This window comes from Rhinolophus hipposideros (genome assembly GCF_964194185.1).
Source record: "Rhinolophus hipposideros genome assembly, chromosome: 9".
NCBI lineage: Eukaryota > Metazoa > Chordata > Mammalia > Chiroptera > Rhinolophidae > Rhinolophus > Rhinolophus hipposideros.
The window spans coordinates 56096382-56121208 of record NC_138055.1 but is presented as its reverse complement, the minus strand read 5'-3'; the positions used below and the strand labels follow the sequence as shown (position 1 = coordinate 56121208).

The window sequence follows — 24827 nt, the reverse complement described above, 5'->3', positions numbered from 1 at the left end:
AGCTTTAAACCTTTACACCCGCCCCGCAAAAGACCATTCCTCCCGGTAGCTCAATTCTGCACTTCCCAAATAAAGCCCAGCTTTTCTAAACAACCCTGTTAAGACTTGGAAATAATCCACTTGAGTAGGAGAAGGGAAAGAATGTTTGTAAATTCACTTTTAATAGGACTTTGAGTCCTATTACCTTAAGCCAGAAGAAAATTCATTGCGTTACGATTTTTGACTCAATGTAGGGGATCGACTCAGATAAAACAGTAATTGTACCCGCTTCCCTTTTCCTTATTTTATCACCAAACCCCCCTGCCCGCACGAGGTCAGATGGACCAGCCCGGCTCGCCCCGCCCCACTGCGCACGCGGGCGGCGACTGTTCGCTCCGAGCCGGGCGGCGGGAAGGGCTGCGGCCGCGAGCTCGAGGGCCGCTGGCTCCCGGGGATCCTGAGGACCGGCTGGGCGTGGGTGAGTGAGTGCGTGGATGAGAGGGGTGTTGGCGGACTGCGTCCCTGGGAAGCTGCGGGGCACACTTGGGACGTGCTGAGTCCCGTTTCCCGCCACGCGTTTAAAGGCGGGGGGCGGGGCGCCCGCTTTAGGAGCGCACGCGCGCTTCCCTGCCCCGCGCCCGCGCTGGAGGCCACGGCGTCCCACGCTCGCCCGGGACGCCTCCGCATTCACCCCGCGTCGCTCTGCACATCTTAGTCATCGCGCGGGGGCGGGGCCGTGATGGGAAGGGGCTGGGGACCCCTGAGGTAAAACAAGGCGTTTTCACTGCGGAACGTCCCATCCAGTTCTTACCCGAAAAAAACAGGTGTGCAGCTCGGTGGTCAGCGGGAGTCGGGATTCACGGGTCGTGCGGCTTACGTCTTGGGTTTTTATGGGATGGATTTCTCATTCCTTTTCCTTGGGTATAAGACTTAAGGAAGACACAGCTTCTGCGTGGGTCTGTCAGCTGGACCATCAGCCACTAATTCAGCTCCTCCCCTTCAGTCTCTCAGTTCTTTACTTTGCTCTTCATGCTGTCCCGAGTTTCTTTCATGAAAAGTCAATCTGATCATTTCAGATTAAATTTAAACCTCCCTCTGGGCCATCCACAATCAGGCTGAGCTCCGTAGGTGGGCATCGATGGCCTTTCACAGTCTGGCCCTGGCTCTCTTCCTTTTCTAAAGGAAGACTCATGTTTAAAGCTCGCTAACGTTTTTCCTATCTCATACACTTAACTCCCAGACCCATGGAAAGGGTGTATCTGCAATGCCCTCTTTCATGCCTGGGTACCTATGGCTCCTGCCATTTCTTCTACTTGAAGTTCCGGCCACTTCTCTGCCAAATGAACTCATTCAGACTGACCTCAGCTGTCCCTCTGAAAACTTATTTCCAGCCCTCCTAGGCCGAAGTGGTCACTTCTTTGTGTTCTTAAAACACGGTACCTTCATTATCAGTGGCACTGGTACAACGCCGTAAAAGGTTCCTGAGCTCCTAACATGTACTGGGAACTGTGCTCAGCGCTAAGTGGACAGAAATAAATGGGACAGAGTTCCTGCCCTAAAGGAACTCACGTTGCTGAACTGAAGGATTCCTGATTTCGAGGAGTTTATATCATATTTTAGTGCCGTTCAATTGGGGATTGAGTTAGAATCACCTGATGCGCATTTTCAAAACACTCTTATCACCCACACCCTGTAAATTTTGATTCAGTAACTAGACTGAAAATCCAAAGGTGAATAAGAAACAGTTCCTGCCCTCCGAGTCTAAAGCTAATGGAGGGAGACAGACATGTTAAACAATCTGTTTAAGTGTTAGGTGCAACATGAGCTGCAAATGCCATGATGGAAATCTGTTTACTGCACAAAGACACACCGGGGAAAGTGATCACTTGTGTATGGAGACATCAGGAGGAAGTGCCGTTTGGGCAGAGTGAAAAGATGAGTGGATAGACTCAAGATCGATGAAAGAAGGGCATTCCAGACAGAAGGCTATCTTGAAATAGAAGCGTAAAGTAGGCAGATCATAAAGGACTTTGTATTGTAGGCATTGGGGGCCACTGAAACTTCAGTTTTGTATAATAGTGCATGCTAATGATAAACAATTCAAATAGTACTAGAGTGGAAGATAAATATTCTCCTACACTAGACCCTCCCTAGTTCTCTCTAGAGACAATCATTATGAAGTTTCTTATGTATCCATTGAAGGGATTTAGGCAGGGTGGTTATAGCGCCAAATCTGGTAACCGTATTGTGGGTAGATTTAAGAGAACAAGGCTAGAGGCAGGGAAAGAGATTAGGGAGCAGTTGCCATAATCTAAGTAAGAGATACTCAGGACCTGAAAACTAAGGCAGGAGCAATGGGAATGGAGGAGCTGGATAGGCGAGCTTGAGGAAGTAGAATTAGCCTGGGTCAGTGACCGCAGGTTATCTAGGATGACTCATTGGTTTCTTCTGCGAGTAACTGAGTAGATAGTGTCCGTCCTTGAGAGGTCCAAAACAGAAATGGAGACAAACTTGGGAGGGAAGTTGTTCAGTTTTGGACATGTTGAGTGTGAGATATCTATGAGACAAAGGTATTCTATGAGACATGTGCTATTCATTAGTGTAACACGAGATTGGCACCATGCGAGATCAGAGGGACAAGAGAACAGATTTGCTGGCTAATGGCTCCAGATGGTAGTTGAAGATGTGGGAGTGGATGAGTTGCCCAAGGAGGCTGTGTAGAGTGAGAGGAGAAGAACTAAAGGCGCAGGCCTCTGGGACGTCAGCACTTAGGAGGAGAGAAGCAGCAGCCACTATGGGATCAAGGAAGGGTTTTGTTCTATGTTAGGTTTTCTTCCCTAAGATGGAAGAGCTTTGAGCAACTCATATGGGAATGGGGCCAGCATAAAAGAAGACTGGAAGCAAATGAGAGATGAGGAACAACCTACTAACGCACAGAAAGTGATCAATCAGTCACAAATGGAAGACTTAGATTAGAAGCAAAGAAGGCGGGGTGGGGCTCCCACATGGGCCAGGCTCTCAACAAGGTTGCCAGTTCAATTGGGATGGTGGGCTGTGCCCCCTGCAACTGAAGATTGAAAATGGCAACTGGACTTGGAGCTGAGCTGTGCCGTCCACAACTAGATCGAGAGACAATGGCTTGGAGCTCTTGGGCCTTGGAGAAACACACTGTCCCCCAATATTCCCCAATAAAGGTTAAAAAAAAAGAAGTCAGGGTGGGCATTTGAAATATGTATGTTTTTAGGCGTGGGTGGCGAGAGTTGAGAGAGGTCATGTCTGATGACTTCAGTTGTTTCTAAGAGGAAGCGGGCAGAGAATCCAGGTGAGGTGTGGGAAGTAGTGGAGTAAAGGGGCTTGAGGATAACTGTGAAAAGTTAGAAACAGCTGTTCTTTGGGAAAAAGAGGGAAGGGAGGAACAGTAAAAAGATTTGCTGGGCCAGGCTGAGGGCCCTGCTCAGCATGAAAACTACACATTAGTTGTGTATCGCTATGTAGGATTGTTTGGGCCTCTCCCACACGTCTGAGTCAGGATTTAAGTCCCAGAGTCTAGAATGCAGATGGTTGCATTGGTCTGAAGTTGGGATCTTGCAGGGTGAGTGCAGTGAAAAGAGAAAAGATTGAGACCACACAGATATTGATATGTAGTGCTACAGTAGTAAATGTGATCTTGCTTTGTGGGGCCCCCAGTTTGATCCTTTTGTTCTTCAACTGAGAAATCTCCAGTGGCTCCCTGGTTTATGTTCTAAACCCTTGAATTGATAGACATAGACAAGGTTTTCCTATAAAGCCGCCTATAAAACCTATAAAACCTTTCCTATAAAAGTTCAGACTCTGCTTTCTGTTGCTTTCCTGTTAGACTCATTTATTTGTAGTGGCTCTCTGCTTTTGCTCTGGCAGGTCTCTGCTAAATGCCCCTCCCCGCAGCTGCCTGAATCCTGTAGCCTTCAGAAGGTCCAGTTCTAATCACACTTCCTCCTACAAAACCTCCTTGGCCACTATATCCTGAAAAGAGCCCTAGTTTTTCAGAATTTTTTTTCCATATCACTTAGAGCAGGTACTGTTTTTTACATTGTTTCTTCTATATTATGTGGGTTTTATTTCTGTGACTAAATTTTGTTTTAGTACCACCACTGCACCTGCACGTTACTAGAAAAATTAAATTACTAGAAAAATAACTTCACTAGTTTTCTGTATGAGAAAACCATAGAGATTATAGGCTTTGTTATTAGATTCACAAACACTAACCATTAAATTGCTGTGCGATATTCTAAAAGCTTATCCTTTTTTTCTGTACTTATTTGGATGCTTGCAGACCAGCAGAGGTCCCAAGACCATACTTTGAGAAGCACTGCTTGCCATGATCTCATTTAAACCTCCCCATTTATTTTCTCAATGTACTGATAAAGAAACTGAGATTTAGGGGCCGGCGGTTGCTCAGTTGGTTAGAGAGCTGCGGGTTCCACATGGGCCAGCGAACTGCGCCCTCTGCAACTAGAATGAAGTCAATGAGCTGCTGCTCAGCTCCCGGGTGGCCAGATGGCTCAGTTGGTTGGAGCACGTCCTCTCAACCACAAAGTTGCCGGTTCAACTCCCACAAGGGATGGTGGGCTGCGCCCCCTGCAACTATCAACGGCATCTGGACCTGGAGCTGAGCTGCGCCATCCACAACCAAGATTGGAAGGACAACAACTTGACTTGGAAAAGTCCTGGAAGTACACACTGTTCCCCAGTAAAGTCCTGTTCCCTTTCCCCAATAAAATCTTTAAAAAAAAGAAAAAAGAAAGAAAGAAAAAAAGAAACTGAGATTCAGATTAAGCCACATGCTCAAAATCACCAACTTAGTACTGGACAGAACTGGAATTCAAATGCCAAATGTCATTCTGTTCAGACTAGTGATTTCATACTAGTGATTCTCAAAGCTGGTTCTTCAAACAGGATTGGTTTGGGCAGCTTTTGTTTGGTTACATTTTGTTTTCAAGAAGTGAGTTAATTTTCTATTTGAATTGCAAGTGTATTTAATATTTTATCCTTTGTTTTCCTTTGGTTCTTGCATTTTGAGGCCTATGAGTATTGATTTCAGATGAATATTGCTTCATCTGAACTATTTGGTACTTCGCTGAGTGGGAAAAATAACATCCCTTTTTAAGGGTCCAGATCTGCTGCGTCTAAGATGTTTGACAAAGTTCTCATCTGTCTCTGGTGAAATGTGAAAATACAATGTAATTAGTTTTTTTCCTTAAAATCAGACTTATCAGTTTATCCTAATATTTTTGTCCTTAATTTTTTGGGTGTTTAAATAGTGAAAATAGAATATATAGCAATTGTGTGGGTTGTTTTTCATAACAGCTATATCGAGGTGTGATTCCCATACCGTAAAATTCACCTTTTAAAGTATACAATTCACAGAGTTTTGCAACCATTACCCACTATCTAATATTAGAATATTTTCATCTTTCCCAAAAGAAACCCCATACATACCTACTAGCAGTGAACTCCCCATCCTCTCCTTTCCCCAGCCTCTGGCAACCATTAATCTACTTTCTGTCTCTATGCATTTGCCTCTCCTGGACATGTTATATAAATGGAGTAATAAAATATGTGATCTTCTGTGTCTATCTTCTTCCAGTGAACATAATCGTTTCAAGTGTTATCCATGTTGTAGCATGTATCACTACTCCATTTTTATTGTCAAATAATATTCCATTGTATAAATATACCACTTTTGGTTTATTCATTAGGTGATAGACATTTGAGTTTTTTCTGCATTTTTACTATTATAGTGCTACTCTGAATATTCGTGTACAAGTTTTTGTGTGGATGTACTTTTCAGTTCTCTCTGATATATACCTAAGAGTGGAATTGTGGGTCATAGGATAACTCTGTATTTAACTTTTCTTCTTTTTTTTTTTTATTGGGGAATGTTAAGGAACAGTGTGTTTCTCCAGGGCCCATCAGTTCACAGAAATACTAGAGTTTGGGCTTTTTCAAAACTCATTTACCGTAGGAGATGAAAAAACAAAGATGAAGGCCTAGGGAAGGAGACCAAAGTAGACTGTAGGCTTTGAGAGAAGAGGTTTCTGCATCTCCAGATAGAAGCAGTGAACAACACTGAGGGTGCCAGTCCACCTGCTTCATTATTTCTGAAGAAGAGCTGGAAAGGAGACCTGTGGGGCTAGGAAAGGGGATGGAAGGGAAAACCTGGAGTACAGCAGTGGCTACCTTTGCTGTTTTTACTGAAAATGACCATTTTGCCAAAAGAATAAAAAACAGCGACTGCCTTTATTTTTATTTTATTTATTTTTCTTTTTTTTTATTTAAATTTATTTATTGGGGTGACAGACTGCCTTTATTTTTAAATACAACATGTATCTTTACTAGTAATTTCCGAGATCTCTCATCTTCAGATCATTCACATTTTTACATGGTTGTTGTCGTAAACATTCTATTTTATGTGCCCCTTTTTGAGTATAGACTTTTGAATTTTAGTTTGCATAATTTCTATGTTATATTGTTTATTAATATTCCAAAGTTTTCCTAGCTGCTCCCCAGGTTTGGAATAGTTGGATTGTCTCCAGGTCGTTACCATTAGAGATAAGTTATCTAGAAATATCTTATTGGGGTGTTTGTTCTTTCTTTGAGTCTGTTTCTTCATCTGTAAAATGGAGGTAATTGCATCTATCACTTAGAACTGTTGTGAGGTTCAAAGTACAATAATGTTATGAAAGCATTTTATAAACTAGAGAGCACTAGGAAGAGGTATTATTTTCGTTTTTGTACAAATGATTTCCTATGTTTTGGGGGTTATTTTTTTGGTTTATTAAAGTCTCTAAAATGGGTTCACTGAATCAACTTGGAATAATCCGTTGATTCAAAATTCATTCATTCAGAAAATATGTATTACATGCTGTCTGTATGCCCAGCTCTACTCTAGGCATGGAGGAATACAGCAATAAAAATACAATGAAACCTTGTCCTCACGGAGCCTTCCTTTTGTTGGGCTGGTTTATGGCTTTTAGTATATAAATAGTATATAAACATACACATCAGTGGTTCCTAAGGACCAGTCAGAGCAGCAATACTAGTCTATAATAGCATTTCTTTCACTCTGAAGTGAAATGAGAAAAGTAGGGAGTTTTTTTCATAAAGGCTTATTTATGCACCTTAAAGGAAAAGACATAGATGAGATTATATGTACTTTTTAAAAAATATTCAACTGTTTCTTTGATGAAACAGTGGTGTTAATAAATGTTAGTGGGGTTTTTAAAAAGTGTTTGTATTTTTAATATCCCTATTATCAGTCAAGATAAGATGGTTTCCCCAGTTTGGGCGGATATATACTTGAACATGAAATTACAAAGCATGGGAACCACTGATTTTTAATTTAACTTGGTATTATCCATCACAACTTACAGTGTGCTTTTATGTAACTTAATTGAATTCTCAAAATACCGTAACCATATAAGGGAGGTAGAGTAGGTATCTGTCCATTCAGGTCCTCAGGGCACAGACACTGAGGTGGAGTTGGGGGTGCAAGAGGTTTATTGAGTGTGCCTGTGATTAGGGGGAACAGAATTGGGGGCAGGGAGAGCCTCAGACCACAAGGCAGGTCTGACAGTGTCAGCCGACCCAGTGGGAAACTGATGCAAGGACTGTCCGGTAGAGGAGTCCTTGTTGGACAGAAATGGCTAGACCCTGCCCCTGCGCTTCGTCCTTAGCAAGACTTAGCTGAGGTGAATCACGGAGATGCTGTCCGCTCGCCGCATTCTTTGCAGCTGAATGGCAAGCTCTTTCTTGAAGAGAAATCTGAGTGGGCACCTCCCGCCCTGGCTACTGCAGTATCCTTTCCCCTGTTTTTCAAATGAGGAAGCCGAGACTGACTTGGTGAAGAATAGACAGGTACGCACATGAAATCAGGACTCGGACCCCACCTTCTGACCATTGTACTGTTCTTCTATTACACCAAGTTGCAGTTAAGAGTTTTTACTGAATGTCTCGTGAAAAATTTAGTGCGTTCAGAAATGCCTAAGACAATATTTAATAGAGGAGAAAAGATGCATTCTGGGTAATTAAAATGTAAAAACAGTAGTTCAGCGCTGGAGTAGGAAGTACATATAGAGTGTTTTGTGCCATCAGATCCTGTCCTGCTGTGTAGGCCATCAGGGAAAGCTTCACGGAGGAGTGGCGTTTAAGCTGGGTCTTGAAGGTCGGATAGGCTTAGAATTTTTGGAGTTAAGGGAGGGCGGACCTTATAGAAGGAGGGAATAAACTGAGCAAAGGTTTGGAGAACTTGAGATGGCTCTGTGTCTTAGAACATGAACGTTTATGTTCCTGGAGGGTGGGGGCGGGATGGAGGGGAGAGGCAGAGGAGGCAAGCAAGGCATGCATCTAAGAAGTAGCAGGTTGGATGGGTATGTGTGATGCAGATACTTATATCAGATTATAAGTCGTTTAGGAGAGAAAGGTGAGGCCAGATAGACTAGGTGAGTAGCTTCTAGTTAACTACATGAAAAGAGAGTGAACTGTTTAAGTTTTCTGTCCCTGGCTGATGTTTTAATAGTGAGTCCACCAGGGAGGGCTGAAACGCCTGTTGAAAGTGCTTTTATTCCAGTTCTAATGAACAGGCCCAAGACTGCCAGCTTGTTTCGTGACCCCTGGCCTGGGAGCTTTACAATACGTCATCTGACCATTTCTTCCTCTACTTTTCTGTTGCTCTGGTTTTGTCCAAACTGCAGGGGATTAGAACCTGGGTCTATTACAGAACCTCTTCCCTTCTCACATCTGCAAGGATGGCTCCTTATGTGCTTCCCCGCCTGGTAACAGGTAGCCGTTACCACTTGTGTTATTTTTGCCTTTCAGGTAAAGTGGTGTGCAGTAGGTAGAGGTTGCGTGCTCTGCGGGGGCCAATTTTACAGATAGATTTAATCTTTACTTAGAATTGGTCTACAATGGAGGGAATGTGGGAGGATGTCAGGGAGCCTTCCAGACGGGACTGTCTGCTGTTAGAAGACTTTATCATTTCACCCCTTTTAGTGCCAGAGTGTGATTCTGTGTCTTATTTTGAGGAGGATGTGCTGACCCAGTATCTTTATATGCAGCTCTGCTGTCTGTTTCTGTCAGCTTCCTAGGCTGCCACTTGGAGAGTACGGACAAGGAAATCCTTCAGTCTGGGTGGGTATGAGCGTGCGTGCGTGTGTGTGCGTGTGCGCACGCATATGTGTATACACCAGTGGTCTGTCTTCAAAAGCTGGATGTATCTTTGAGGAGAGTCAGAGATTACCCAGATCTCAGGGTCTGCTGGTCCCATGAGAATGGGCAGTGAAGGAAAGTCTCCCTTCCATCGTCGTGGTCTTTCAGTGAGCTTTTTACTGGCTCACCCTTCCTGGGCTGAGCAGTCAGAAAGTAGGTTAGCACTGGGTGGGGGTAGAGGGATAGCAGAGCCTGGAGAAGTAGACTAGTTACATAAAAGCCAGGAGATAACATCAGACATTAAACCTTAGTCCTTTGGGCACTTCCCATTTCCTGTAGGGGGTACCTCCTTGGAGTCAGGAGCTAGAGGTAGGTACGCAAAAGGTCTTTCTAGAAGAAGCTGTCACAGCTAAGAACAGTATGGCTGACTGTGACAAGGAGATAAGATTGGTTACTATTCCCAATTTCCCAAGGAGCAGGGTAGCGAATGTAATGTGTTTGTGTGTGTCTGCATTATAGTATCAGGTTCTGAAACCTCCAGGGTTCTGGCTCTGTTCTTGATTATCTGATGAGCGTTTAGGGATCTTAAAAAGGTAGCATACTTCAGAAAAGGAAGATGGTTCTTCTGGGAAGAGTGACAAGGAATTTAAGCAGTTCCTATTTATGTTTTTCCCTACACGTTCTATTAGATGCTGGCTTCTACGAAGATTGCCAACACGTAAGAGTGACTTGGAGGAGAGTGAAGGAGCCTTCTCTCTACCTCCCCAGTGTCTCAGAGCCTCTGGGCGCCTAGGATAGATCAGATTCTAAGTGGAATCACTGTATGGTGAAAGTTGTCTTAATCCTTGAGGTCTATCAGAGCTGCAGCAGTCATGTGCACAGGCTGTGGAAGGTGGAGGGGCGCTGGCCGGCAATTGTAAGGGAGAGGGAAGCTTCTTCACAACGCGCTTCCTCCAAAAGGCTGCAGAGCTCTCTGAGGGGAAAAGTGTCAGAGTGGATGCCTTTCTGAAACAGACTATTTCTACAGGGTCAGACCCAGGTTAGAGCGTGGGGCAGGTGCTTCATTCTTAGGCTTGGAGCCTCTTTGGTTTTGATCAGGTAGAAGCCATCACTTAAAGCTTTCCCAGGGATTGGAAACAGCACTTTCGGTTCTGACGCAAGTGAAGCCTTTGAGGATCTTGTTCAGAATAATCTGAGCATTAGGGCCCTGTTCTTTCCTCCTCTCTCTTTAGGTGGAGGCCCCTACATTTGTTACTTTTCCCTGTCTCTGCAGGGCTTGTCATGTCTCCAACTGCCTTACCTCTCCATTGCCTGGTCCACTGATGTATGGACTTGATCATGATGAATTGTGAAGTTCTAGCCACATGTAATTCCCTTGGGTACTTGGAAGGCGACACTTACCACAAGGAGCCAGATTGTTTAGGTGAGTACCTTTTTGAGGAAAGACGTAAAAAATGTGCTTGAGTTGCATTTCTCAAACCATGGGTATGAAAAGCATATGGGTCTGGGTGGCATTCTTCCAGGGTTCTGTGTAAGTATTTATTCTGTCCCTGAAGAGAGTGTGAAGGATTTGATCCGCTACTTGAGGCACGAGGATGAGACGCGAGATGTACGCCAGCAGCTGGGGGCAGCCCAGATCCTGCAGAGTGACCTTCTACCCATCCTTACCCACCACAGCCAGGACAAGCCTCTCTTTGACACTGTCATCAGGTTGGTTCCTCAGCCTTTTAACTTCTACCGGGTGCCAGCCTTTGGGGTTTGAGCTGATAGGTTTCAGTGTTTGTGTGTCCTGAGGAAACTTAACTTCTCCTTCCTTTGTGGTCTCCACAGGCTGATGGTGAACTTGACACAACCAGCCTTGCTCTGTTTTGGCAGTGTGCCTAAGGAGCCTAGCTTCCGGCACCATTTTCTGCAGGTGCTTGCTTACTTGCAGTCCTACAAAGAGGTGAGGTTTTTCTTCATAATCCCTGAGGCAGAATTTGGGGCCAATAAGGAAGGAGAAAGAATCCGAATGTGTTACTTAAGGTCCATTCCCCTGTTTTGCAGGCCTTTGCCAGTGAGAAGGCTTTTGGAGTCCTCAGTGAAACCTTGTATGAGCTGCTGCAGCTGGTGAGGGGCTCTCCACTTTCCAGGATGCAAGGACAGTTAGCACCTTGCTGCTCATCTGGGCAGAGCCCCGGGCTGGGCATTGTCGGCCAGGCGGAGTGTGGACATATGGCCCCAGGCCTTGGGATTGTAGTCCAATCCATTGTCTGGCTGCCTCAGGGCTGCTTAAAGTCTTTCTTTTTTTTCTTTTTAATCCTGATTCTCCACTGTACCTTGGTCCTCCAGCCAGGGTAGATGCCGCCTGCCTTCTACACGGAGTCTCTTCTAACTCTTTTTTTTCTGACTAGGACTGGGAGGAAAGGCAGGAGGAAGACAACTTGCTGATTGAGCGGATCTTGCTGCTGGTCAGAAATATTCTGCACGTCCCAGCCAACGTTGATCAGGAGAAGGTGAGAGGGTCTTGGGCTGTCTGAGTTCTCCTGCTAGGTTAGGTTGCGCTGCCCCTTTTCGCTTTTCTATCCTCTGACAATCCTGGGGGCGGAAACCTTGGTCAAGGAATGAGGTGGAGAACCTCCAGGCAGGCCGCGGAACTGACTCACCTCCCTTCTCCCCTCACCATTCACTGCTCAGAGGATCGATGACAACGCCAGTGTCCACGACCAGCTTCTCTGGGCGATTCACCTCAGTGGCCTGGACGACTTGCTCCTCTTCCTGGCCAGCTCGTCCGCTGAGCAGCAGTGGAGCCTGCATGTGCTAGAAATCATCTCCCTTATGTTTCGTGACCAGGTGTGACCTTGGCCTCTTGCTCCAGTCTGTTCACCCATGTACTTTTCCGCTGTGCAGCCAGAATTGCTCTTATAATAATGGCTGAATTCTCTGGGGGAAAGGTGGGTAACAGAGTAACCATGTCTTGAGTATGGGGTTCCATCACCAATCCTATTTCAGTCACTCTTTCTGTCCCCAGCGGGAGTGAACTCAGGATAAGGAATGCCCGTCCCTCTGACTATTCCCTCCTTGTTCCAAATCTAGAACCCTGAGCAGCTGGCAGGAGTCGGACAGGGACGCGTAGCTCAGGAGCGGAACACAGATGTGGCAGAACTGGAGGTGTTGCGCCAGCGAGAGATGGCGGAGAGGAAGACTCGAGCCCTTCAGCGCGGCAACAGGTGCGTTGCAGGGAGCTGCTCCAGCCACATTCCCATTCCTTAAGTATCGAATACTGAGGGTTTGGGCCAACTTTTAAGACAGTGGTGACCGATAGCATTTCCTGTTGTAACTCTCTGATGTGCTGATGAAAGACAATGGGGGTAAAGCTTCTAGAGAAATGAAGAATAATCCTGGATGGTTTTTTTTTCCTGCAGGCATTCTCGATTCGGCGGCTCCTACATTGTCCAGGGATTGAAATCCATTGGAGAGAGGGACCTCATCTTTCACAAAGGTCTCCACAATGTGAGTATGCTCCCATCTGGGCTGGGGACACTGCATTGTGGAGTTGGGGGTGCCTAAGAAGGGTAAGCGTCTCTGGAGGTAAAGCTTCTCTCTTTGGGGGCTTACAGAGTTAGGGACAGTAGGAGAAATAGAGCCTCTGGCATTGCTGTCTTTATCTCTATCTTTGCTTATTACCAGAGGGAGAGAACTTCTAAGAGTCTTGAGAAAACTACAGAACCAGGGATGTGGAAAGAGCTGCAAGGGGAGGGTGGTGGTTAGGAGTAATTCTAATCCCAGCCCACACCCCTAGCTCCAAAACTACAGTTCAGATTTGGGAAAGCAGCCCCGAAGGGTGCCTAAACATCGCCAGGCTGCCCAGGAGCTGTCCATTCAGCGCCGCTCTGCCCTCAACGTGAGACTCTTCCTCAGAGATTTCTGCTCGGAGTTCCTGGAGAACTGTTATAACCAGCTTATGGGCTTGGTGAAGGTGAGAGCCTAAGGATGGAATAGAGAGGTGATGGGGCCAGTGCTGGGTAAAAAAAGCGACCTGGGGAGGAGCCTATGGGAGGCTGAGCCTGGAGTGTGGACTAGCAGATGGGAACGGTGTAGGGTGCCCCTAAGAGATGGTAAGCATGTCAGGAGGGGCGTGGGTTGTTGGCATGACCAAAAAAGTCTTGAGAGAATCACCCCAGAGGAAGGGGACAGAAATGTGGAGAGACCTGGGGAGAACCAGAAAGGTCTAGAAATTGTGGATCCTCGAACATTGTTACGCTAGTGTTCAGGGTCCACCCTGTCATCGTAGGGCAGGAGGAAATGAGAAGCCCGAGGTCACGGAATGGTCTTTTTTTCCCCTGGATGTTAGGATAACCTGCTTCAGGAGAAAGCTCAACAGCATGATGAGACCTACTACATGTGGGCCTTAGCTTTCTTCATGGCCTTCAACCGAGCGGCCTCCTTCCGGCCAGGCCTGGTCTCTGAGACCCTCAGTGTCCGTACCTTCCACTTCATTGAACAGAACCTCACCAACTACTACGAGATGATGCTGACTGATCGCAAAGAAGCTGCCTCCTGGGCACGCCGGTAAGTGGGCTGAGAAGTAGAGTCACAGTGGGCGTCTTGGCCAGGCTAGGAATTTGAATGCCTGAATTCTGGACGGCACTTTCTTTTTGGTTTCAGGGTTAAGGTGCTCAGGCTGGGGAGCGAGAACTGGCTGGGTCATTCTGTTTTGTTTTAAGATTTTTATTTAAAAATATGGCTAACATACAACATTGTATCAGTGTCAGGTGTCCACCATAGTTGTTCAACATTTATACACTTAAGGAAGTGATCACCACGATAAGTCTAGCAACCATCTGACACCATACCACGCTATCAAAATATTATCGACTACATTCCCCATGCTGTATATTACATCCCCCAGACTTGTTTTATACCTGGAAATTTGAACCTCTCGTTCCCCTTCACCTCCTCCCCGCTTTTTAATTTTTCAATTACAGTTAACAGTCAATGTTATATTAATTTCAGGTGCACAGCTGGGTCATTCTGTTTTTGATGGCACTACTTTTTTGGGGTGAGAGGGGACGCAGAGGGGTGGTACTGTTTCCATGAGGCTGTATCCGAATTAGCCTCCTCTTTCCCTCATCTCGCAGGATGCACCTGGCTCTGAAGGCCTATCAGGAGCTGCTGGCCACAGTGAATGAGATGGACATGTCCCCGGACGAGGCTGTGAGGGAGAGTAGCCGCATCATTAAGAGTGAGGCCTTGGCTTGCTCTCTGATCCCAGCCTTCCGCATCTCTTGACCAACTTCTCATGTTTTCCAGTCCCAGCTTCACCCAACTCCTTTTCCCAAACTTTCCAGACTGGTCTTCCAATCCTTTCTCTTCCCCATTTCTAGACAACATTTTCTATGTGATGGAGTATCGAGAACTATTCCTGGCACTATTTCGAAAGTTTGATGAAAGGTTCCAGCCCCGCTCTTTCCTTCGTGATTTGGTGGAAACCACCCACCTCTTCCTCAAGATGTTGGAGCGGTTCTGTCGGAGCCGTGGGAACCTGGTGGTGCAGGTACTGGGCAGCCCCAGGATGTGGAAAGAGCTGGGAGGGCAGGGTGGAGCACCAGCGCTCCTTCTCACATTTTCTGTAGCTTAAACTGATCTGTTAGAACTACTCGGAACTAAGAGGACAAGAAGTTTGTTGGTGTTGCCGATGTGAGTCTACTATAGTTTCCTTCTTTCCTTAGATTAATCCCTGATAGGTCATAAATATCTTAATTCATTGAGGAAACAGTTATTACACGAATACCTACTACCTGCTAAGCACATAGAGTATGAGGGCTCATAATTTTAGAATTCAGTAAATGTGTTGTGATGTTTCCTGGTTATGCTTCTGAAACACTGTAGTGACATGGAAAGAGCCTTAAACTGAAAGTCAGAAGGTCTGGGATTTCGTCCTATATTAGTTACTGTCAGAATAACTCAAACTGTTCATGTTGGTCTCCAGATTCCTAAAGTTGATTATAATATCTCTCCATGAGCCTGAAATGAAATAATAAGTGAAAAGTCTGACACGAGAAGAAAAACTCAAGGAATTTGTATCCTGGAGACACAGGGACTCTGCTTTGTAAAAATTTTCCTATGATTCTATTTGTCACAGCTTAAAATTTGATCTTAAAAGGGACAAGTAATATCAGTGAGACTTTCCTGAGAGGTATTTTTACACTCAGGGCTCTATTGTATCATGTTGACTATGTGTCAGGCGATATGTTAGGGTTTTCTTGTAATCCTCACAATAGTACTAGGACATAGAGTGGTTAACAACTTGTCCAAGGTTTACCAGGAATTGGCTGGTATCCAGAACTTAAATCCAGATCAGCTGGAGTCCAAAGCTCACACCCCTAACCTGTGGTGTGCTTAATTATAATTTCCTTGAATAGAGTCTGAACCTTCAGGGCTTCATAGTTCATCCTATTTGCCCCCCAAAGCCTATGACTTGGGGGAGCAGGGCAGGGGTACTGACTCTCACTCTCCTGCTTTTCAGGAGAAAAATTTGTAGGCTGTATTTACGTAGTGCTTTGCATTTTACAAAGCCTTTTTTTGTAGAATTTCTTATCCTTATAGCAAATCTGTTCATTCTGTAGATTTCTGCTTAAGATATCACTGCTTTTGGGTAATCTCTGACCCCCAAGAAATGAGTCAAGTACTGTCCTGTGTCTTGCCATGGCATTTTATGCTCAGCCACATTCTAGGTCTTATCCACACTGAAATATAATTTACCTGTCTACTTACCTGTCTCCCCCACAAGACTTTAAGCTCCTCAAGGGCAAGGATTTGCTTCCCCGTTGCCTTTGAGTAACAGAGTGGTGGTCACTCTGTGAATGTCTAATTCAGACATCTAATTAATTGAGAAGACATTGATGGGGAAAAGGCCTCCTTAGCTCTCCTGTATCCTAACATAGTTCTTTCTCCGTAGAACAAACGAAAGAAGAGAAAGAAGAAAAAGAAGGCCCCAGATCAGCCCGCTGCTGCTGGTAATACCCCATATGGTCCAGGGGAACTGGAGGCTATGTGGCCAGCCCTGGCCGGGCAGCTACAGTGCTGTGTCCAGGTACATAGTTGCAGAAACTCGGTTTTTCTTGAGGGTAGTGCTCTGGGGTGGCTGTCTGGGTTTCCTTCTTCTGCTCCCACAGCCTTAATCCCTCTCTAGGATCCTGGGCTCACTTTAGACTCCATGGTTCCCTTTGATGCGGCCTCAGAGGTGCCAGTGGAAGAGCAGCAGACAGAAGCCATGGTGCGGATCCAAGACTGTCTGCTGGCTGGCCAGGCCCCACAGGCCCTGACCCTCCTTAGGTCTGCCCGGTAAGCACCCTGCCCACCCGTCATCCTGGATCCAGCTCCTGGGCTTGGCGGGCAAGGGAAGGCTTTTACTGTGGTACAGGGTTCTCAGTCTTCAAAAGACAGAAGTCCCATCAGAAGCGCTGAGACTCTATACCGAGTCCTGCGTCCTGGGGAGTTATGGTCTATCAGGGAGTTTGTTGTTTGACAAAACAAAAACAGCACAGTTAATCGGTGGGGGGGGGGGAGATAATTCTATGAGCCAAAGATAGCAATCATTAACATTTCAATGAGTTATCATCTAGATTTTTTTTCTCTGTGTTATATATAGACATATATACACCTTTCTTTTACAAACATGAAATATTGCACAGACTCATTTATAGTATTTTTTCATTTCTCGATACATCAGGGGCATCATTTCTCATCATAGATATTTCTGTGATTGTTAAACCATTTTGTGAATCTGCACGTTTGTTCAACCACATGTCAAATGTTGAGATTGTTTGCATTTTGTTCTTATGTGATGTTCATTGCAGTGTGACTTATGAGGGAAAATTTCCCTTTGCTTCACCTTTGAGGTAACAGTTTACATTCTCTTTCCGACTGACAAGTCTAAAATTCCTTCTCCCACTTCAAATTATAACTCACATTCCTTATGGTTAAAGCCTTTTTTCTCTTTGTGTTCCAGGGAGGTGTGGCCAGAAGGAGATGTATTTGGCTCTCAAGACATTTCCCCAGTGGAAGAGATCCAGCTGCTGAAACAAATTCTCCATGCCCCGCTTCCCCGTGAGTCTCCACGTCCTTCACATCTCTCTCCTAAGTCTTGTCTAACATCAGAGACTCAGTAATCCGCACTCTTTCTGTAGGGCAGCAAGGGACAGAGGAGCCAGAAGTAGAGGAGGAAGACGAGGAGGAGGAGGAGGAGGAAGAATTGCAGGTGGTCCAGGTGTCAGAGAAAGAATTTAACTTTCTGGACTACCTGAAACGGTACAGGCCAGGAGGACTGACGTTGTCCCACCGTGGAGATCGTGGAGCTGTGAGGATGTGCAGGGTCTTACGCTGACACCCTCTCCCTCCCTGTCTTGGTGCAGCTTTGCCAGCTCAGCCGTCATTCGAGCCTACGTGCTGCTGCTGCGGAGCTACCAGCAGAATAGTGCCCATACTAACCACTGCATTGTCAAGATGCTGCACCGGCTGTCCCATGACCTCAAAATGGAAGCCCTACTTTTCCAGCTCTCACTCTTCTGCCTCTTCAATCGTCTGCTTAGTGACTCTGCCGCTGGGGCCTACAAAGTGAGGGGATACTAAGAAGTGGGGGTCTGGAGGCATAGAGGATAAAGGGCACTGAGTGGTGTCAAGGGCTGAGAGATGAGAGAACGGTGAGGAAGTAGGCAGGCAGGCAGGCTGAGGGAGCTGCCTGGGGGAGGACAGAAGAGAGAGGCTGCGTGAGCAGGGCGCATCTGGGAACCAGTGTAGGCAAAGTACTTAGAGGACCAGGTTTGCGAGACATTTAGGCCAGAGGCCTCACAGCAGCCTCCCTCTCCACAGGAGCTAGTGACTTTTGCCAAATACATCCTGGGCAAGTTCTTCGCATTGGCTGCAGTCAACCAAAAAGCCTTTGTGGAGCTGCTGTTCTGGAAGAACACAGCTGTGGTTCGAGAGATGACTGAGGGCTATGGCTCTGTGGATGGCGGGTGAGCTCAGGGATGGGGACAGATGGGCAGTAGGGGTGGGTGACATGGTCAGAGTGTCAACGCTGGAAGAGCTTGCAGGTTAGTTAGTGTAACCTTTCTTTTCCTTTCATAGGTGAGAAAATAAGCCCGAAGGCTAAATGCTTTACCTAAGGTCATCCAGGAGAGGAGTGGGAATGGAGCCTAAGTCTCCTAAGTCTCCTGGTCTGCTCTAGTTTCCTTCTCCAGCCTTCATGGGGAGTCAATTGGGAGTAGGGTGGCCCCCCTCAGGGAGAGTCTATATGTGCCCTGTCCTGGAATGTGCTGGAGAACCATAAGGACCATCAGAATATTTGGCCTCTTTCTCTTAGTATCTCAGCTTTTCTCCTTTCACACTTCTCTCTTTTTCCCGTAATGGTCTCAGTCCCTGCAGTGTCAGGTTCCATAGATCCAACCTGGAAAATCTCTAAGTTTGACTTTTGGGTTCTTAAAAGGGAGGAGAGTGAGGGGAAGTTGGCACACCTTAGGCCTGTGCTGGCTGGCTTCTGTGAGGCTCCTGGGTCATCTTTCTTATCCCTTTTAGAACTGACCAGAGAGGGCCTTTGGTCTCCTCTTTGGGTCAACAACCTCTACGCTCTTCTTCCCCTTCCCCATTTAGATCTTCTAGTCGCAAACCCCCTATGTGGAGCCCGGAGGAGGAGGCCCAGCTTCAGGAACTGTACCTTGCCCACAAGGATGTGGAAGGTATGAGGCCTTGAAAGCTGAAGAGTTTATGAGGAGGGCAGCCTGAGCTCCAGGACCCCTCTTTACTGCCTCACTCCTCTTCCACCTCAGGTCAGGATGTGGTGGACACCATCTTGGCACACCTGAATACGGTTCCTCGGACACGCAAGCAGGTCATCCACCATCTGGTACGGCTGGGACTGGCTGACAGTGTCAAGGACTTCCAGAGGTAGAGAGAGGCACATGCTCTGGAGGGAACTGAGATGGGGAGTCCTCTGTTCATTGTCTCGGCCCACTCTTGCACTGATACCGCCCTAAACAGGAAAGGAACCCAGATTGTACTATGGACAGAAGATCAGGAGCTGGAGCTGCAGCGCCTTTTTGAGGAGTTCCAGGACTCAGATGGTAAGTGAGGTAGAAGTTCAGGGAACCTCTGCGATGAGAGCCAGGCTATCCATTTCTTTCCCCTGCCTCCTGTTCCCAGGTAAGGATATCCCATCCCTTCCATCCACTTAGTATATTTGTGGTATCAGTTTTGAGTGACTCAAGCTAGCCTCTTTCCAGAGATTTCCATTACTGCTCTGATTTCCTTTACTTCCCTTTCCCCTACTGCTCCTGGGTATTCATACTTTCCCTCTTTATAGATGTTCTGGGTCATATCATGAAGAATATCACAGCCAAACGCTCACGGGCCAGAATAGTGGATAAACTGCTGGCTCTGGGGCTGGTGGCTGAGCGGCGGGAACTATACAAGAAACGTCGGAAGAAGTTGGCACCCTCGAGCTTGGTAAAAGTCTTGCTCTCGTTCTGCTGGCATGGGCCCATTCTCCCTGAAGTGCTCCTTAGAAGTAGCCCACCCAGATTCTTCCTGCCTCAGGCTGTTCTGACTAGGTCCCCACAGTGGGGTGGTCAGGAACCAGAGGGCGCCACTAAGTTCCTCATCTTGTCTCCTTTTTTCATTTTCTACCTCACTGAATTTTAGCCTAATAAAAAGGAGTCCCTGAAAGATTTTTGCCAGGAAGGCATGGAAGAAGAAGAGAACCTGCCAGAGGAAGAGAGTGAAAAGGACGAAGAGAAAGAGGAGGGCTCAGAAGCAGAACAAGCCCCCCAGGGTAGCTCAATTCTTTCAACTGAAAAGCTTGGGCAATGCCTGCATCAGGAAGGTGAGGACTTGGGCTTGGAGAGGTGTCTCAGGTAGATGAGGAGTTGGGTGTACGGGCCAATTATAAATTTTCCTCCTTCCCTTAGGCTTTTCTGCTCAGCTTCTATGGCTCCAGAACTGCCTGATTCGAGCAGCAGGTGATCGGGAAGAGGATGGTGAGTGGGTAAATGACGGTTTCTGGAAGACTGGGGCACTGGAAGCTGTTGGAAATCTGGTTATGGGATAGATAACCAGCTCTTTCCTCACATCTTCACCGTATGACTTTTGACCCTGTTCTAGGCTGCTCCCAGGCAATTCCATTGGTGCCACTGACAGAAGAGAATGAAGAAGCAATGGAAAGTAAACAATTTCAGCAGCTGTTGCACAAGCTCGGGGTTCGGCCTCCTGCCTCAGAGCAGGTAAATACACCAATTGTATGTTGGTGCCATTTCAAAATATATCTCCTCTTCATTGCAATTGCCATTTCTCTCCTCATTTCCTGTAATTGCCGACCAAGACTCCTGCAGCAGCTGTCATGCTATTTTTCCTGTCTGCAATCTCCCCTTCTGCTGAGTCCACCCATGCTGTCCCCTGAGTTATCTTTCTAAAAGATAGCATTTTTTTGTATCTTTTTAAAAATTTTTTTTGGGGGGGAATATTGGGGAACAGTGTGTTTTTCCAGGACCCATCAGTCGTCGTCATTCAATCCAGTTGTAGAGGGCGCAGCTCAGTTCCAAATTCAGTCACAGTTTTCAATCTTAGTTGCAGAGCGTGCAGCCCACCATCCCATGCGAGAATTGAACTGGCAACCTTGTTGTTCAGAGCTCGTGCTCTAACCAACTGAGCCATGTGGCTGCTCCACCGGCAGCTCGTTGTCTTCAATGTAGTTGTGGAGGGCGCAGCTCACTGGCCCATACGGGAATCGAACCAGCAACCCTATTGTTCAGAGCTCGTGCTCTAACCACTGGGCCGTCCAGCTGCCCCTCTAAAATATAGTTTTGATTATATCACTGCCCTGTCCAGAGCACTTGATGGTTGCCCACTGTTTGTAGGACAGAGTCCAGAGCCTCTGCGTGGTGTGCCTGACCTTGGCCAGTCTTTGCAGCCTCACGGCCACATCACCCACACACCTACTTTACACCGTCGTCATCCTGGATGACTTTCTATCCTCCCATATCAGGCTTTTTCATGCCTCTAAGTGGTCAATCATGTCAGTCCCTCTATTGGAAGGCTCCAACCACACATACACACACACACATCACCCGTCTTCCTGATATCCTCCAGCCAGCCTTTAAGAGTCGTTTCAGTTGTCACCTCCTCAGAGAAGCAGTCCCTATCACTTTCAACGCCTGAAAGCAAAAATAATCACTTTGGCAGCTTTAATTTGTTCATTCCCTTGGCATCGTCCCAATCCTATGGTGTTAGACTACATTGATTCTTCCTCCCATTAGATTGTGAGTTCCTTGGGAGCAGGGATTATATCTGATTTACCTTTTTAGATGCCCAGGATTCATTCATTTATTCAGTTAGCAACTATATTCACCGGGGACCTCTGAATGTAGTAGTCAGCATGCTGGGCATTGGGCATGTATTGGATAAATAAGTAGTAAGTAGAGGTCACAGCCCTATATGGATCCTCACCAATGCAGGGGCATATTTATTCACTGAATAATAACAAAATTTGGTGACCTAGAGGCTGGTCCTTTTCCATTGCTCTCATGTTCACCTTCTCTGCCCCTGTAGGAAACCTTCTGGCGAATTCCAGCCCAGCTGAGTCCCATCCAGCTCCGGAGATTAGCAGCTTCTTTGCGTCAACCAGAAGATGAGGAAGAGCTTCAGCCAGAGCCAGACCCTGAAGGCCCTGGAGAGGAAGGCCCCGAGGAGGAGCACCAAAAAGAACACCGAGCGCAAGCCCTGGCGGCCCTCTCATTGGCCCGAGAGAAGAAAGCGGGCCTGGTGTCCCCAGAGGGTAATGGAAGGGCCTCTTAGCTATTGAGTACCTGCCATGTGCTCCGTGTCGATCTAGAGGCTGATGGAGTAGTTTGAGAATATGAGGGCCCAGTTCCCTAATTTTGTGTCTCATGGTCATTGCAGAGGAAGGTGGGAAAGAGCAGCTGAAAGTGGCACCCAGGAAGCGACAACTGCTGGACAGTGATGAGGAACAGGAGGACGATGAGGGGAGGAGCAAAGGTAGGGAATCTGACCTACCTTCTAACCTCTGGCACCCTTCTCTTCAATCCTGGGGCTAGATGCTACCTCCTCCTTCCCCTTTAACATAGATAGACAGTCTTTGTCTCCTCACCCCTGTCATTCCCACAGCACCAGAGCTGGGAGCTCCAGGAATCCAAAAGAAGAAACGGTTTCAGATTGAGGATGAAGATGAGAATGACTGAAGAGCCGGAAGCCTAGTGGTAGAGAACGACCTATTTTTAGGTGGTGAGTTGGGAGAGTCATACAGGACCCAGGAACTCCTCTTACTGGACAAAAGCAGTAGAGTACTAGGATTCTTCATGGATTTAGGGTCCAGGAAATTCAGGCAACAGAGTTGGACCCCTCTGCAGTCACTTCTGCCTTCTCCCATTTTATCAGTATGCCTCAGTAGCTCTCAGGAGACTTACTCCACTTCTTCTAGGAACCATTTATTTGGGTTACTAGTGCCCCTTAGCAAATGAGAGGAGTGAGTGAAATACAGAAGGCCCCTTAGAACCCTCTTATTGGTCTGTTCCTTTTGGCTTTCTACTGGAGGTGGGTCACAGCACCAGTTGGGGAACTTTGTGATGTGACTCTATTTTTAAAAGTTGCACCAGATGCTCCCATCCTCATTTTCTTTCCTGTGTTCACCCACTAGACACCAGATTGAGCCCGATTCCTGCATTTGAGGTGGGGTTGGGGTGCAGTGCTCTACAGATGATACGTGTTTGGTATTGGATTAAACGTGTAAAATTAGAAGTTGCCAATTTGATCTGACTTGCCAATCTAAGTATCCCAGCCCTCCACCTGCTATGTTCTTGGAAGAAGAACTTTAACTGTTAGAGTTAAAAGAGATCATCAGCCTTCCCTTTTCTCCTGCTTTCCCTAAAGAAGACACAGAAAAATATTCTCTCCTCAAGATCCTTTGTCTAGGATAAATCTTTAGGGTGGCAACAGTATAGAACAGAAAGAAACAGGAGCCGCAAAGGGAGACAAAGCCAATTTGTCAGCATGAGGCAGAGAGGACAAAGGCTAGGCAAAAAGGAGATGGGTAAATGTTACAATTGTCATGTACTTCCCTGTACTTGGACACCATCAGTTTTATGGCTCTTGTGTTTCCAGCTGAGGTACAGTAAAGGTGAGATTCAGAATAGCCATTCAGATCAGGTAAAGGGTGCGTTACTTTGATATCTTGTTTTACCTTCCATAACCTAGAATGAGCGTGTTTGGTTTGTGCTTGGTATTGAATTAAACATGTGAAGCCCTGTCTAAGGTAATTGAAGGTTTCAAGGCCTAAGACACTTCCTAGCTCTGACCAGTCTTGGTGTCTCTTCTTCCCCCGCTTCCCAACCTGAGCATTGCTTTTTTCCAGCAGGGCTGTTCCTGCTGAACCACCATGATCCAGGCTGTGTTGCTCCTTTGCTGTGTCTTGCTGTCCCCAGTGGCTGCCTTTCAAAAAAAAAAAAAAAATGCCCCCAAAGGGCTGACCTTCCAGCCCTCTTTGAAACTTCCAGCCCCAATTTCTTCTACTTTCTCTTTAAGTATAGACCATTTACTGTGATTAGGCACAAGAAGTATCGCTATCCTTTTCCATTTATTTACCAAGTACTTTTCAAATATTTAAATAAGAGGAATAAAAAGCTATTCATATATACTTGTATCACAGCCATCTGATTTCTCCTCGCTCTGTGTCTCCCTGGGTCTCTATCTTGCAACTAGAACGACAGTGTAGGAGGGAGAGGTAGATACTGTCAAAAGAAAACTTGTGCTGTTGTGTCTGATAACTGGACAACTCTGATCAGTCTGTACATGTGTCAGTTCACGTCTAGGAACAAGACGCCTAGGTGGAATTAGAAATGTAAGATATTTATTGGAGGAAATGCCTTTCAAGGATAAAGGGAAGATAGAACAGGCATGGATTTGGAGGGTATAGACATACAGGATGACAGACACCTATGAAAGAAGAAAGGGAAAAATTTCAGTGCTGCTCTCAAAATCTTAGCCAGGCTGGTAGTTAGCCCCAAGCAAAGATTACTTGATTGAGGAGTCTCATCTGACAGGCGTGGGCTGGCCCTAGTACCTTCTACCAGTCATTGGCTCAGAGCAATCTGGAGAGAGTGACATTGGTGTGAACTCGGCAGAAGATCCTAAGGAGTAGAAGCCTAAGGCTGTCAGCTGAATAGGCTCCTCATTATACGTTCTCTTGAAGGAACATCTGAGCGGAACACAGTACAAATGTGAAAATGTTGGCCACAATCGGGTCCCTCACTGATCATAGAGGCAAGAAGCCATTCCCTTTGTTTCCCTCCCATGAGACAGCACTGGGAGTGGAACAACCTACTAGGAAGGCTCACATCTCACTAAGTGGCAATCTGGGGTTCTCATATTTAAGTAGAAAGTGGAGCAGAGGAAGTTCCTGATAAGTTGGGAATGGGAGAGGCCAAGTAGTATCAATTGGGTTCCATCTCCCCCTCATTTCATGGATCCTAACCTAAAAATTGCAAAAGCCTGGAGGTGATGGATGAATGAAGCAGTCTGTTTTCTAACTCCACTCCAGCAGCGCTCTGATCCTTTCTTGCTACATGTTACACGCCATGGCTACCACTTCAGTTGGAACCCAGTGAAAACCCTGA

General features: G+C 46.4%; 1 protein-coding gene across 4 annotated transcripts; it reads left to right on the top strand.

Annotated features, from left to right (window-relative positions):
* The first annotated feature begins 350 nt into the window (after positions 1-350).
* On the top strand, positions 351-23853 carry TIMELESS (timeless circadian regulator). 4 transcript variants are annotated; one of them, XM_081060850.1, is made up of 30 exons: positions 351-457; positions 10439-10588; positions 10722-10875; positions 10996-11110; positions 11212-11274; positions 11559-11660; positions 11842-11997; positions 12241-12374; positions 12570-12657; positions 12947-13123; positions 13499-13716; positions 14286-14389; positions 14532-14701; positions 16106-16240; positions 16340-16491; positions 17159-17256; positions 17337-17457; positions 17562-17763; positions 18019-18164; positions 18799-18884; positions 18975-19092; positions 19186-19268; positions 19508-19650; positions 19846-20026; positions 20112-20180; positions 20305-20423; positions 21748-21973; positions 22099-22194; positions 22324-22440; positions 23570-23853. In XM_081060850.1, exons 2-29 carry the CDS (start codon positions 10492-10494, stop codon positions 22395-22397), a joined length of 3627 nt encoding a protein of 1208 aa, XP_080916976.1. In that variant the 5' UTR covers positions 351-457; positions 10439-10491; the 3' UTR covers positions 22398-22440; positions 23570-23853. The 4 variants fall into 4 exon arrangements, with proteins under 4 accessions (XP_080916976.1, XP_080916978.1, XP_080916977.1 ...); XM_081060852.1 differs by having other exon boundaries at positions 372-457; positions 23567-23845; XM_081060851.1 differs by lacking the exon at positions 351-457 and adding an exon at positions 609-803.
* Positions 23854-24827: the final 974 nt, after the last annotated feature.

What these genes read in the sequence shown, in the direction of transcription:
- TIMELESS (XM_081060850.1), top strand. Translation starts at nt 10,492, where the DNA reads ATGGACTTGATCATGATGAATTGTGAAGTTCTAGCCACATGTAATTCC. An exon ending in GCCCTTCAGCGCGGCAACAG is followed by an intron (nt 12,375 to 12,569) that starts GTGCGTTGCAGG and finishes TTTTTCCTGCAG; the next exon opens with GCATTCTCGATTCGGCGGCT. An exon ending in GCAATGCCTGCATCAGGAAG is followed by an intron (nt 20,027 to 20,111) that starts GTGAGGACTTGG and finishes TCCTTCCCTTAG; the next exon opens with GCTTTTCTGCTCAGCTTCTA.